We start from the raw sequence: 12,604 nt of genomic DNA, 5'->3' as shown, positions 1-12,604 counted from the left end.
TGGTCACACTGAGGAACCAATGTGTTATCTGGGATCTCCGCCCGGGAAGATGGTGAAACTTGGATCCTTATCCCATGTGGCCAACTAGATAGTACACCTCTGGGGAGCTAGAAGATAACTTTGCTTTCACCCTGGCGTATGTGTAGAAGCATTTTGCAAAAACATTGAGTTGAACATTTCCACCTCCTGCCTAGTCAGTGAAACCAGCTAAGGCTCAGAGCCAACGCTCAGAAATCACGAGGTGAAAGAAACCCAGGGATCGGCTGATTTCCCTGCTCTAGGACTCAAATCTACAGGACAGCATCCCATGCAGAGGCATTCCCTGCCCCCCCCCATCTGTCCAGTGGTGAAAAACAGATGTACTTTTCATCCACCAGGATATGGTGAAAGATACTATGTTCGTTGTTTGCCCAGAGGCTTGTGGATAATGTTACAAATATCGCTCAAACCACTGAGAAGATAGGATTCTTAGAAGGCTCTTCTGTATGGTGATATCATATGTAAAGCTAAATGTTATGAAATGATTAACTAAGGGCCGCATACTTCTTTGATCCTGAAAATTGAGACTTTTGTTTGGTGAAATTTTGTACATAATGCATTTTTTTTACATAGTGCCTTTTTATGTCTTACTGGAAACTAGATTTTTTAGATCGTTTCATGTTCATGTAAAATATATGAACAAATATGATACAAGAGGATCAGATGTGAATTTCTTTTGTACCCCACCAGAATCTCAGCTCAGCTTTTGAGTTGGTGGCTAGAATCTTGTGTCAGGGGACTGTTATTTCTTAGTGTCTGTGTCTCTACCAGTCTTCTCTCAATTCCAACAAGGTCTCAACAAATCCAGCAATCCCCGTCCAAGAGAAATGAAGTCAGTTGTGTCAAAGGGTTGCGCATTCTCTTGCTTATTGCAGCACTAGTCACAATAGCTAAACAATGGAAATAACCCAAGGATCTACCAGCAGAGGAGTGGGTGAGGTGTGGTTCGTGTCCATAGCAGAGAGCTCATCTGTTAACCAAAGGGAATGTTGATGTTTGCAACAACACTTGTGCATGAATGAAATTAGCCAGGTGCAGAAAGGTAAATACACATAACCTTGCTTACATGTAAAGTAAATCTAAAAGGAGGAGCTCACCGAGAGTCCCACAGGTTCCCTGGGGAACTCAGCTTACCGGATGTTGGTCAAAGGATACACCATTTCAGGTAGATAGAAGGAATAAATTCAAGAGATGAATTGTAGCATTAACTATAATTAATAAAGCGTTCTTTATTGCTGAGAAAGTGTTAATCACCTCCAAAAATAGTTATGATGTGAGTTGATGCTTATGTTAATTGAGTTAATGTACACATGCTTCAAGAATATGTTGTACATGGCAAAGATGTATGTATAATATATATAATTTTATGTTGGTTGAAACTCTGATAGTCCACCTAGCCATTTCCAGGTGTCGAAAGATGTGCTTTAAAATCCTCCTAGTGACTGATAACAAAAGGACAGAGATGAATAGAATTATACACAGTAAGCTAAGATCCTTTTATGTGCTGCTGCGAGGCCTCGGTTTAGGTTTTAGGAATAATGAGGTAGAGAATTCTGGCAGTTACAGTCCGAATCTTCTCCTTTATTCCAGGTAGCCCGGTCTCAATAGCTAACTTGTGTGCTCATTTTTCACTGCGATATTACAGTAGCTCTTCATTTTGACAAATGCGGGAGGTAATTAGAGGGAGAGGAAATCTCTTTGGGCTCACAATTTTTGGAGACTGTAGTCCATGGTCAGTTGGCTCTGTTACTTTCGGCCTGTGCTGTGACATCACAAGCCGGGAATACATGATGAAGCAAGGCTATTTCTCCCGCAAAGAAAAGGACCAGGCGACAGGGTCCTCTCAGAGGACCTTGCTTACATGTAACCTAACTTCCTCCAAGATCCACCTCCTAAGGTTGCCACTACCTCCCAGTAGTGCCCCAGGCTGTCCACCAAGCCCTAAACATCCAAGTCTTTGGGGGGACATTTACCCTCTGACCACAGTACAAAGTGCCACCTCACCAATAGTAGAACCCCGCTGTTTCTGTGAATCTGTCCAGGCTTGGTCATAGTTCCCCCCCTCCCCAGCCCTTCCCCAGCCCTTCCCCAGCCTTCTGCTTATTCCTAGAGCACACAGCCTAGGTAGTATTCTGAAGTAGCTGTCTTGGCTTCTGGAGCTGAGTGAGCCAGGCTATCGTTAGGAGAGGGCATGTTTGTAGCAACCTTTGCCATTCCATTTGTAACACCAAGACTAGGGTGCCACTGGGGAGTCTACGAAACCCTCTGATGGGTTTTCTTCGGTGGAAGTTGGCACACCCGAGGAGGGGTTGAAGCTGCACGCTAGCTCTCGCTGCTCCTGGGGAGTTTTCCTTGGTTCCGACAAGACTCTGCAGCTGCGGTTTAGTGTGCTTCCCTGTGTTGAGTCCTCAGAAGAGGGGTGCCCTGAAAGCTTCGCACCACCACGTGCTGTTTCTAAGGAACTCTGTGTGCTCTGTGTGCTATTAAACTCCTCTTCAGATTTCTCCCCTTTCAGCCTTTTCTTGAGGACCAGTTGCACAGACGGTTTCCTAGCAGTTTTGTTCTTCTGGATGTGTTCCAGTTTCTCCGCGTCCCTGTTGAAACGGGAAACTCAGAACACAGCACAGCCTGACCACTGGTATCAGTGATCGAAAAACAAGAACTCTCCAAGGGGCAGGAGAGGCTGTGGTGGGAGCTCCTCAGTAGCAGTGATACCTTGGAATACTTCTAGGAGTTGGAAGGTGCCAAACCTCACTCCTTTTAGAAAGATATTGGATTAAAAAAGAGATTTAATATGAAAAATGAATTCAGCCTGGCGGTGGTTGTGCACGCCTTTAACCTCAGCACTCTGGACTCAGAGTCAAGCAGATCTCTGTGAGTTCGAGGTCAGCCTGGTCTACAAAAGCTAGTTCCAGGACAGACTCCAAAGCTACAGAGAAACCCTGTCTTGAAAAACAAAACGAAAGAAAAGAAATGGATTCAGCTTTTGTAATAGCTCAAGAATAAATAGATTTTAGTTATGTACTAACCATGCTGGTGAGTGACTTACAGTCCATGAAGATGTCTCCAGTGAGTTCCCAGCTCCTTTCCAAATAGACATTCCTATTACTTACTATTGTTGTGTGTGCAGTGTGCACACTTGTGGGCTTTTATGTCACGGCCCACGTGGAGAGGTCAGACGACAGCTCTGAGGAGTTGGTTTCTCTTCTCCCTTTACATGGGATCCAGGGATTGACCTCAGGCTGCCAGGGTGACCCAGCAAGTGCAGGGAAAACCTGCAAAGCCATCCCATCGGCACTAGTGTAGACATGTCTTCTAGGGTGTCTGGAGTTGCTGTGGGCTTCTTAATAACAAACCTGAAATCCAGGATGCTGCCATCTGAATACCTCTGTCCTTTCCCTTACGTATCCGTGCCCCATTGGTCACTCAGATGAGCACTCAAGGACATCCTCTGCTCTCCAGCCACTCATCTTGTTTGTTGGTTTGGTTTTCCATTTTAACTGAAGTCTTACGGATTCTTTCTGATAGGATACATAACTGGTATCTGGCCTCTCTGTTGCCAGGCTCACCACCATTATGAGCAAGCACTACAGGAGGACCAGGCCTTCACTTGAGAATTTGGCTTGCCCTTTGCCAGTGCAACCCCGGGAAAACTGGCCAGCTCTCTCATCTTGCTTATAAGAGGATTTCTTCCTGAGTCTGAATCAAGCAATGCACAACATTCCCAGGGAGAATAGGATGTTCCCCTAACTCCTCCTAGACCTGGCAGTGCACCTGGTCCCCCTCTGCCCCCCCACACACACCTATCTCCCCAGTACATGAGTGAGTCTGATCAGTTTACTTCTGTCCTTGAGAGAGTTCACTGGTGCTTTTTTTTTTTTTTACTGTTTTATTTTTTAATGCTTCAGCTGCAGTTTTTGAGAATTTTCTTACTGTATTTACTCAGTACTGTGTTAAATCAGTACTGTATTTACGTCATGTCCACCCCTTCCTCTCCCTCAACTCCTCCTATGTCCCCGTCTGTCTTCTTTAATCGTTGCTGTTACACAACGCACACATACATATTTATAGATAGAGAGGACTTGCCAAGCCCATTCAGTGCTATCTATATGTATATGTGTTTAGGGCTGACCGCTTGGGGTTGGATAACCTATCAGGGAGCTTATGCCTGGATAAAACTGATTCTCTTTCCCCCAGCAGCCGTTAATTGCCTGCATGTAGCTTTTCATCTAACAGCGGGGTCTTACGAGATTTCCCCTCAACCCGTAAGCGTGTCAGCTGGTGCTGTCATTATGCAAGTCTTCTTTAGGTAGCCGTGTCGTTGAGAATTTATGTATGCAGCTCTTACGCAGAAAAGGTACCATCTCTCCGCAGACACCATGGGGCTCTGGTTAGTCTTACCGCCTGCTTTACTGGAGTGTTCTATGGGTTTTCCTTGTAGGGGTTGCGATGTACATGTATCCCTTGGAAATGGGTACCCCACAGTCTGCTGTTCTCTGCATTTTGACCAGTTGTAGTTTGCTCTAATGCTTGCTCTCCATCTCCTGCTGAGAAGAATAAAAAAAAAAGCAAGCTTCTTTGATGAGGACTGCGAGCGCACTCATCTGTGGGTGTAAGCATACATATGCAGAATGTAGTTAGAAGTATACAGGTTTAAGAAAGCAGTAGTAATAGTGGTTTCTTTCCTAGGGTCCCTGACCTCATCAGTCACAAATAGGCTAGGTTTACAGTGTCAGGCAAGAATTTCCTCCTGGTGAGCAGGTCTTAAGCCCAATTAGAGAGCTGTTGGTTGGCCCAAGATATAAGTGCCACTGTTACACACTCGGAGAGATCTTGAGCCCCGGGTCATTGTTGCGGTTCCTAGGCTTTACTGCCTAGGCACTGACTGCTTTTAATCTGCAAAATAGGATGGGAAACGATTTACCTTGAACTAAGCCTCTTCATCAACCGCCATCTGTAAAACGTCCCCCCCCCCCCCCGTAGGGAGGCTGTTTACGTGAGGAAAAGCATACCTTTCTCCGTCAAGACACAGGCTGAAGGACTTTTCCTGGAGGGCATCCCCTGTCTTCCTGTCTCCTCTTTTCCTTATGCATTCCTGCCCGGTGTGCATTCACACTTCTCCATCTATCTGCATCCTGAGTTCTTGTGTCTGGCGGAAGTTTCAGAGTTAGAGACCTGAACCCCTGAAACCCATCATCTGCCACACGGGTACCGTTAGCAAGTTCTGTGGCCAGCTCTATGGTCTTAGATTTGAATTTGTTTCGCATATTTGTAGAAGATTCGAAGCAACATTGGCAAGAAGTATCCAGGGGCGGGGGGGGGGGCAAGCTGTCCATGGAACTTCTGTAAAGACCAGCATAACATGAGTAGTTAGTATGCGTGTTTAAGAGTCTGTTCATTCCGCTTCAGCAAATATGTACGCTTCCAAAAAACTACATACAAAAATCACTTGCCTTCAGGCCGTCATTCGAGCTCTTATTTCAGAATATGCAGTCCTTAAAGGGAATATAGTCCATCGGTCTGTATTTATTTACCTTTTCCTCTGAGTGGTTCAGTTTGTTTTCTGGGCTAGTCTTGACAACACCTTGAAGATTCCTAGAGTGTGAGGGGGAAGGAGTAAGGGCTTCTCCAGAAATGGTTTTTATCATACTTCCAACCATAGATAAAAGCAAGACAAGCCAATTGTTCACCTCCTGACACCTTCCCGTTTCCCCTTGTTTCCGCAGCGACGTATGAGAACTTCATGCATCTGATCATCGCTCTGCCAGTAGCCATCCTGCTGATTGTGGGAGGACTGGTAATCATGCTGTATGTCTTCCATAGAAAGAGGTGAGTGTCTGGGCCAGCAGAAGACGGTAGTTGGAGCCAGGTGGTTTGACAGTTTGGAGTTGCACATAGATCGTCCGTGGAGGAAAATACTGTGTGGACTGGACAACCCGAGTTCCTAGTCGGACGTTCTCCAGAGACAAAAAGAACATTTTCTAATGATTAACAACAGGAAGGGGGCATGCTTCTTTCTCGGTACCCATCTTCCCCCTTTTTTTGGCTTTTTGAGACAGGATTTCTCGGTGTAGTCCTGGCTGTCGTGGAACTCGCTCTGTAGACCAGGCTGGCCTTGAACTCACCAAGATCCTCCTGCCTCTGCCTCCCAAGTACTGCTACCAACCAGCTCCCATCTCTCCCTTTTTGGCTGTAGTGGCGCACAGATTACTATCCTGTGAAGAGCTTCTCCAGGCTCTTCTACCAAGGAAGCCTTGTTATTTCTAGTGAAGCAAAGAAACAAATGCTTCTTTAAAAACTCTTTATCTGGCCAGGCGGTGGTGGCGCACGCCTTTAATCCCAGCACTCGGGAGGCAGAGAAAGGCGGATCTCTGGGAGTTCGAGGCCAGCCTGGTCTACAAGAGCTAGTTCCGGGACACGCACCAAAGCAACAGAGAAACCCTGTCTCGAAACCTCCCCCCTCCCCCAAAAAAAAACTCTTTATCTGAGGCCGCCGATGGAGCTGAAGGGTCTGACCTCAGATATCTGCTGGCCCACAGGGTCTGAATCAGGAATGCAGAGCAAGGTTCCGTTGGCAGTGAGCATGCTTTCTGTGTCTTCCTCAAGACAACTCATGAAACAGGAAGAAGACAAAGATGAAAGCGTTTACAATAGTGTGTAGAGATGGGGTTGTTGACCTGGATTTCATCTTTTTTGACAGAAACAACAGCAGGTTGGGCAATGGAGTGCTGTATGCCTCTGTGAACCCCGAGTATTTCAGCGCAGCTGACGGTAAGGATCCTGACCAGGGTCGGGGACCATGGGAGCTCTCGGTGTTACTACCTGGATAAAAAGCTTTGCTTAATTTTGAAGTTCTGTTGCCCTTTGATCTGCCTTTGATAGCATTTCCTTTTTGTCTCTTAATAACATTTTTAACACTCAGTGACTTTGTTAAAAATTGTGGGATTCCCAGATGTCCCAGTGAAAACTAGGTTCTGCAAGTACTTATTATAGGTAGACTAGACGTCGGTTTACTCAATTGCTTGACATGGTACAGCGGAGTGAAAGAAACCTTCTGACTGCTATCCTCGTCGTTAAGAGGATGAGGTGCAGCTGACCTGGAGTGCGGCGTGGCTTCAGCTCAGGCCAGGTTCCAGTTCTTCCCGTATCAGTCAGGGCTATGTAGCTATGCATGATCTTGGAATCCCTCTGCTATTCTGTCCTGATTGGGGTTGTACAGCCTTGACCCCATTTATATTCCCCTTAGCAGTAAATGAAAGTCATTTAATTTAATGGCTCTGACTTGGAACCTCAGTTGTACCTACTGGTTATTTCTTCTTTTGTCTTTTTAACTGTCTCTTTATTACCTAGTGCCTAACTTCAGACGTTTCAGCTAAGTTGGAGAGAAGTCCTGTAATGCTATCCTTAAGTTGGTGGCCTTTCCAAAAACTATCCCATTTCCTCGCTAAGCCCCTGTAGCGTTTCTCACACCTATCCTATGCAGGCAAGGAAAGAATCTCTGAGAAGGACTTGTTCAGGCTCACACAACAGTAGGAAGTCAGGAAGAGGGGCATCCCCAGCCCCTCCACCTAAATTCTGATAAGGTGGTGTTTGGAAAAAAAACTGTGAGGTTGCCAGGGCAGGGAGGGAAGCTGTAACCAGGTCTGGCAGGGAATGCGCAGGGGCGTGAGTGTGGTGGATGCCTTCAGGGGAAATGTTGTTCTGCTGCCTTCTTGCTGCAGAAATGTAAGTAGATGTGCAAGAGAAAAGAAACAGGATTATTCTGATTGGCTTCCCTGTTCAAATACAAAAACAGAAACACTGGGGTAAAAGCCCTGTGTAAATCTGTATGGTTTTACTATGGTTTCTTTAATCATTTCTAACTGAATTATGTTTATAGTAAAGCCAATCAAAAACAGCCTCTTCTGAATTTGAATCAGGTGCAGAATAACGATGTTATTTCTGTTTACCAAAGGTCTCATGGAGTTATTTTTTAAACAGGCGTACATGCATATGTTTGTGTCTGTAAAGCATAGAAAGTACCGTAGAAGGATGTGTACCACCTTAAGAGCATAGTCACTTATGGAAAAGATCTTCCTCCTTTAAAAATAAACAAAGCAGGTTTGGATATGTAGCTTAGTGGTAGAACATTTGCCTACCAGAACCCAGGCTCTCTCCCCACACCACCAAAAACAAACAAGAAAGCAAACAAGCAAAATCAAGAAGTCCCGTGTGCACTGTTTATATAAAGAACTTTCCTTTGTTGGAGGCAAGACCTTCCTGCAGAGCCTTACTATGTTATACAGGCTAGCTTCAAACTCCTGGGCTCAAGTGAGCCTCACACCCACCTCTGTCTCCTAAGTAGCTGAAGCACACAGCCATGATGTCCAGCCCAGTAACTGCTTTTGTAAAATAGCAATGGTGTGGGAGGGGGGCGGCTGGAGAAATAGTCTTGCTGTCCTTCAAAACAAAGCAAGAAAAAACTTGTCCCCACTCAGGCCAACAGGTGAGAACATTGTCACCTCATCTGAACTTACTTGTCCTTTTGACAAGCACCAGCCACAGTCATTTTCCTCAAAGAGCTACACAGTGACATTGCAGATCAGAGGTGCTTACAGACTTCTTTCTCCCCGAAGTTAATCTGCATGTCGCTGCTGTCAAGAGTGCACTAAGAACCCCCTGCAGGAAAGTGCTGATAATATTGTGTGCACTTAGGAACCACTCTGCCTGCTGAAGCTGAGGTATGCTGGCTAAAGTCAGTGCTGGATTGAGTTTAGAAAAGGGTTTGAGGGCATTAGCTTCAGGGACCTCCCAAGGAATGGATGCGGTGGGCTTTAACTCCATGTTCTACGGCAAGCCACGTAGTTAATGCTCACTAACAGCTAGCCTGGATCCTTGAAGATAATAAATGGAGACAGGGACCCCCGTCCTTACTGAGAGATTATAAAGACCTTATTTCCTGTGCTCTCCTAAACAAGATCACCCTCTGCGGAGTCACAAGCTATCCGAGTCCGATGGAGGACAGAATTCTTGTTAAGAAATTTCCAGACTTGTGTGTGCCATTGTAATGATCTGATACAAAAATGTGCATAGGAGCCAGGTACACTGGCATACACCTGTAGTCCAAGCGCTGAGGAGATTGAGGCAGCAAAATTGTAAATTCAAGGGCAGCAAGTTCGAGTCAAGCCTGAACTATCTAGAGAATTTCTGTCCCAAAATAGATGTTTTAGTCAGTGTTCTATTACTATGAAGAGACGCCATGACCACAGTAACTCTTAAAAGGAAAGCAATTAATTGGGCTTTGCTTACAGTTTCAGAGGTTTAATCCATTACCATCATGCTGGGAAACACGATGGCATGCAGGCAGATATGGTATTGGAAAGTAACTGTGAGTTCTGCTTCAGGACCCATAGGCAGCAAGCAAAGAGGAAGACACTGGGCCTGACTTGAGCATTTAAAACCCCAAAGCCACCTTCAGGAACATACTTCCTCCTCCAAAAAGGCCACACTTCCTAATCCTTGTCAAGTAGTGGCACTCCCTAATGACCAAGCATTCAAATCTATGAGCCTATGGGGTTCACTCCTATTCAGACCACTACAAATGTATGTTACAGTCTGCAGAATATAAATTGGTGTTGTTCCCAACATGAAATTTATAACAAACATCCTGCCTTTCAGGCATCACTTAAAGGTAAGTGCCTGTCATATGAGGATGTTAAGAATGCTATGGTAGCCTGCTAGTGGCCTCTCGCCTCCAACTGCAGCTCAGCATCTGAAAGCATCAAAGCAAACACAGCCACAATTCCCTTCCAAGTCTCGTCTGAACCAGGACTTCCTTCTTGCCTCGAGGCAGTGTCTGCTGGCCATCCTCCTTTAGATGGGCTGTCAGTGTCCATGCTTGATGATGGTTCTAGTGGGATGAGTATTCTTTTTACAGATCCCATGTGTTAGCTTAATATGATTTCAGTTCTCACTCTGCCCACTGAAGTTGTGTAACGGCGCTTGTGTATGATTTCTTACTAGCTTCCTTTTTTTTTTCTCAAACCAGATCAGATATAACCGACAGTGGAAGCTGGAGAAAGAATTCTGTTCAGGTTCCTGTCAGGGAGGTCACGGAGGTTACAGAGTCCAGGCCAAAGTCCTCCTCAGTCCCAGACCCCACTTGCCTCTCTAGAGATCCCCTGCAGTGGGATCCTGAACCTCTCCCTCGTTAGGCAGGCATTCTACTACTGAGCTACAACCTCTGGGTTTAGTTTTGTTTCTTTGGTTAGATGCTTAAAACTTTTATTTTTAAAAATTTATACATTCTGGGTCTAAAGAGGATGATGGCTCAGGAGTTAAAAAGCACTGGCTACTTTTCCAGAGGACCCTGACGTGATTGCCAGCACCCACGGCAGCTCACAACCATCTGTATCTCCAGTTCCACAGGATCTGATGTGGATTTCTGTCCTCCTCAGGCATTGTCTATATACCTACGCAGGCACGTACACACACGCAGGCAAAACACCCGTATATAAAAACTGATTTTTTTTTAGAACCACTATGCATTCCAGTAATTCGCATCACTTGAACAGCACAACAGCAGTGCTAGGATTAAATGCCATCGTATAGTCTGCAGGGCACTTTAAGCTTTAGAGTTCCACTATAGTTTTCATTACCTCACACCCTGTTTCTTCCTTCAACAACATGCGCGTTCTCCTTCCACTCAGATGGGCAAGGCAGGCACGGTCTCCATCCTCACTAGTTCTCCCTTCTTTGCTGTGAGATGGGCAGCATGGTCACTCACGTGTGCTCCCACCTCTTGGCAGCTTCCAGAGGGGAACAGGCAGGCAGTGTTTGTGGTACACACGGCATTCCTGCAGCACGCTGCTCTCCAGTTCTCCCACTCACTTCTGCTCCTCTGTCATTTCTTTTGAAGGCTGAGGAGTTTCCTCTGGAGTGTCTGCCTGCTTTAGTTTTGTTGTGCTGAGTTTCTCCATCTCCACCATACTGGGTTTGTCCAACATGGCTGTGGAAAGAGTGGGATGAGGTCCATGCACTAAGAGTCAGATCAGCGCCTGTGGTCCCTGACATGTCCCCTTGACTTTCGGAAACATAGTCCAAGCTGTCTTCAAAGTAACAAGCCCCTGTCTGAAGGGGGTGGGGGGGGGACTTCTAAAGGTTATCTTTTTTTTGTTTTGTTTTGTTTACTTGTTTTAAACAAGTCTTTGAATTAGGGTAGATGTTCTACTCACAGCACGCGTCATTTGGAGCAGCCATATTCAAAGTCTCAAAAAGCCAGCCTTGGTGTCAGATGCTCTGTTGACTAGCATAGGTCGAGAGCCCGTGAAGAGGAGGCTTCTCACCTCTAGGCTCATCTGAGAAGGAGGAGATTAGCTGTCCTCACACACACTCTGGACCTTTACCTTCCCATCTATTCCCCCCTCTGCTCTCTCTTTCTGACATTCATTTTAATGCCTTGATAAAGATGGGCGAAAATTCCTACTTCATCTCTTAGGGTTAATTTGTTTTTTTATTTTGTTTGGCTGGGTTTTTTTTTTGTTTTTTTTTTTGTTTTTTTGTTTTTTTGTTCTAGGGAAGGAAAAGGGAAGCACTGCTTTCTTTCCTTCCTGTCTTTGGTTTCTTTGTTTCCTTCAGGTTCTTAGATGCTGGTACCACTCTCAAAGTGTCATGGAGTCCTCAGGATTGAGTGTCTGTCTTTGACTGTGTTGTGCCTTGACAGTTTCCTCTGTGGGTTTTAGGGAACAGCATCTTCTGTTCTCTAGTCTGTGTAAGGGCTGTTTCCATGCCTGTTCCAATCTCCATCTCTTGCTCCCTAGTGTACGTGCCCGATGAATGGGAGGTCGCCCGAGAGAAGATCACCATGAACCGGGAGCTTGGACAAGGGTCCTTCGGGATGGTCTATGAAGGAGTGGCCAAGGGCGTGGTCAAGGATGAACCTGAAACCAGAGTAGCCATCAAGACCGTGAATGAGGCTGCAAGTATGCGCGAAAGAATCGAGTTTCTCAACGAGGCCTCGGTGATGAAGGAGTTCAACTGTCACCACGTGGTAAGAGAGTGTCTGACAGGGACAGAAAGCATCCCTAGGGCTGCTTCTGTGCCCTCGGCCACAACGCTGGGCTCGCTGCCTTGTCTTCTACCCAGTGGACACTTTCCCTGTTACTTTCCTTCCCGTGGCCCGCAGACTTATGAGGTGGAGGTCTCACCCTCTCACCAGAACTCTGCTCCTGGCCGCAGGCCCCGGCACCACACGGTTCCAACAGGCATAGGTCATCCTATGGGATGCCCTACCCCTCTGAATCCTTCTCTTCTTGATTCCTCCAGGTTCGCTTGCTGGGTGTGGTGTCCCAAGGCCAGCCCACCCTGGTCATCATGGAACTAATGACGCGTGGGGATCTCAAAAGTTATCTCCGGTCTCTAAGGCCAGAAGTGGAGGTCAGTTTTGATTCTCTCCATGTTAACCTTCCCTGTTCCGTTTCCGTCAAGAGCTCCCTTGTAGGATACGGGTTTTTAAATCCCCTTACTTCTCAGCCTGGATCCAGGCGGGCCAGAATCTGTGTGAGAAGATCTTTTTTTTTTTTTTTTA

At 46.1% G+C, this 12,604-nt stretch overlaps 1 protein-coding gene across 1 annotated transcript in view; it reads left to right on the top strand.

Moving 5' to 3' along the window:
- The window catches only part of Igf1r (insulin like growth factor 1 receptor), a 277,878-nt gene that overhangs the window by 239,057 nt on the left and 26,217 nt on the right, over nucleotides 1-12,604 (top strand). The window contains exons 14-17 of the mRNA XM_005357770.3: nucleotides 5,766-5,868; nucleotides 6,740-6,810; nucleotides 11,838-12,067; nucleotides 12,343-12,453. Of these exons, the coding sequence (XP_005357827.1) occupies nucleotides 5,766-5,868; nucleotides 6,740-6,810; nucleotides 11,838-12,067; nucleotides 12,343-12,453 (515 nt within the window). The remainder of the gene's footprint in view (nucleotides 1-5,765; nucleotides 5,869-6,739; nucleotides 6,811-11,837; nucleotides 12,068-12,342; nucleotides 12,454-12,604) is intronic.

This window comes from Microtus ochrogaster, chromosome 22 (assembly GCF_000317375.1).
Source record: "Microtus ochrogaster isolate Prairie Vole_2 chromosome 22, MicOch1.0, whole genome shotgun sequence".
NCBI lineage: Eukaryota > Metazoa > Chordata > Mammalia > Rodentia > Cricetidae > Microtus > Microtus ochrogaster.
This window is presented reverse-complemented; position numbering and strand designations above follow the sequence as displayed.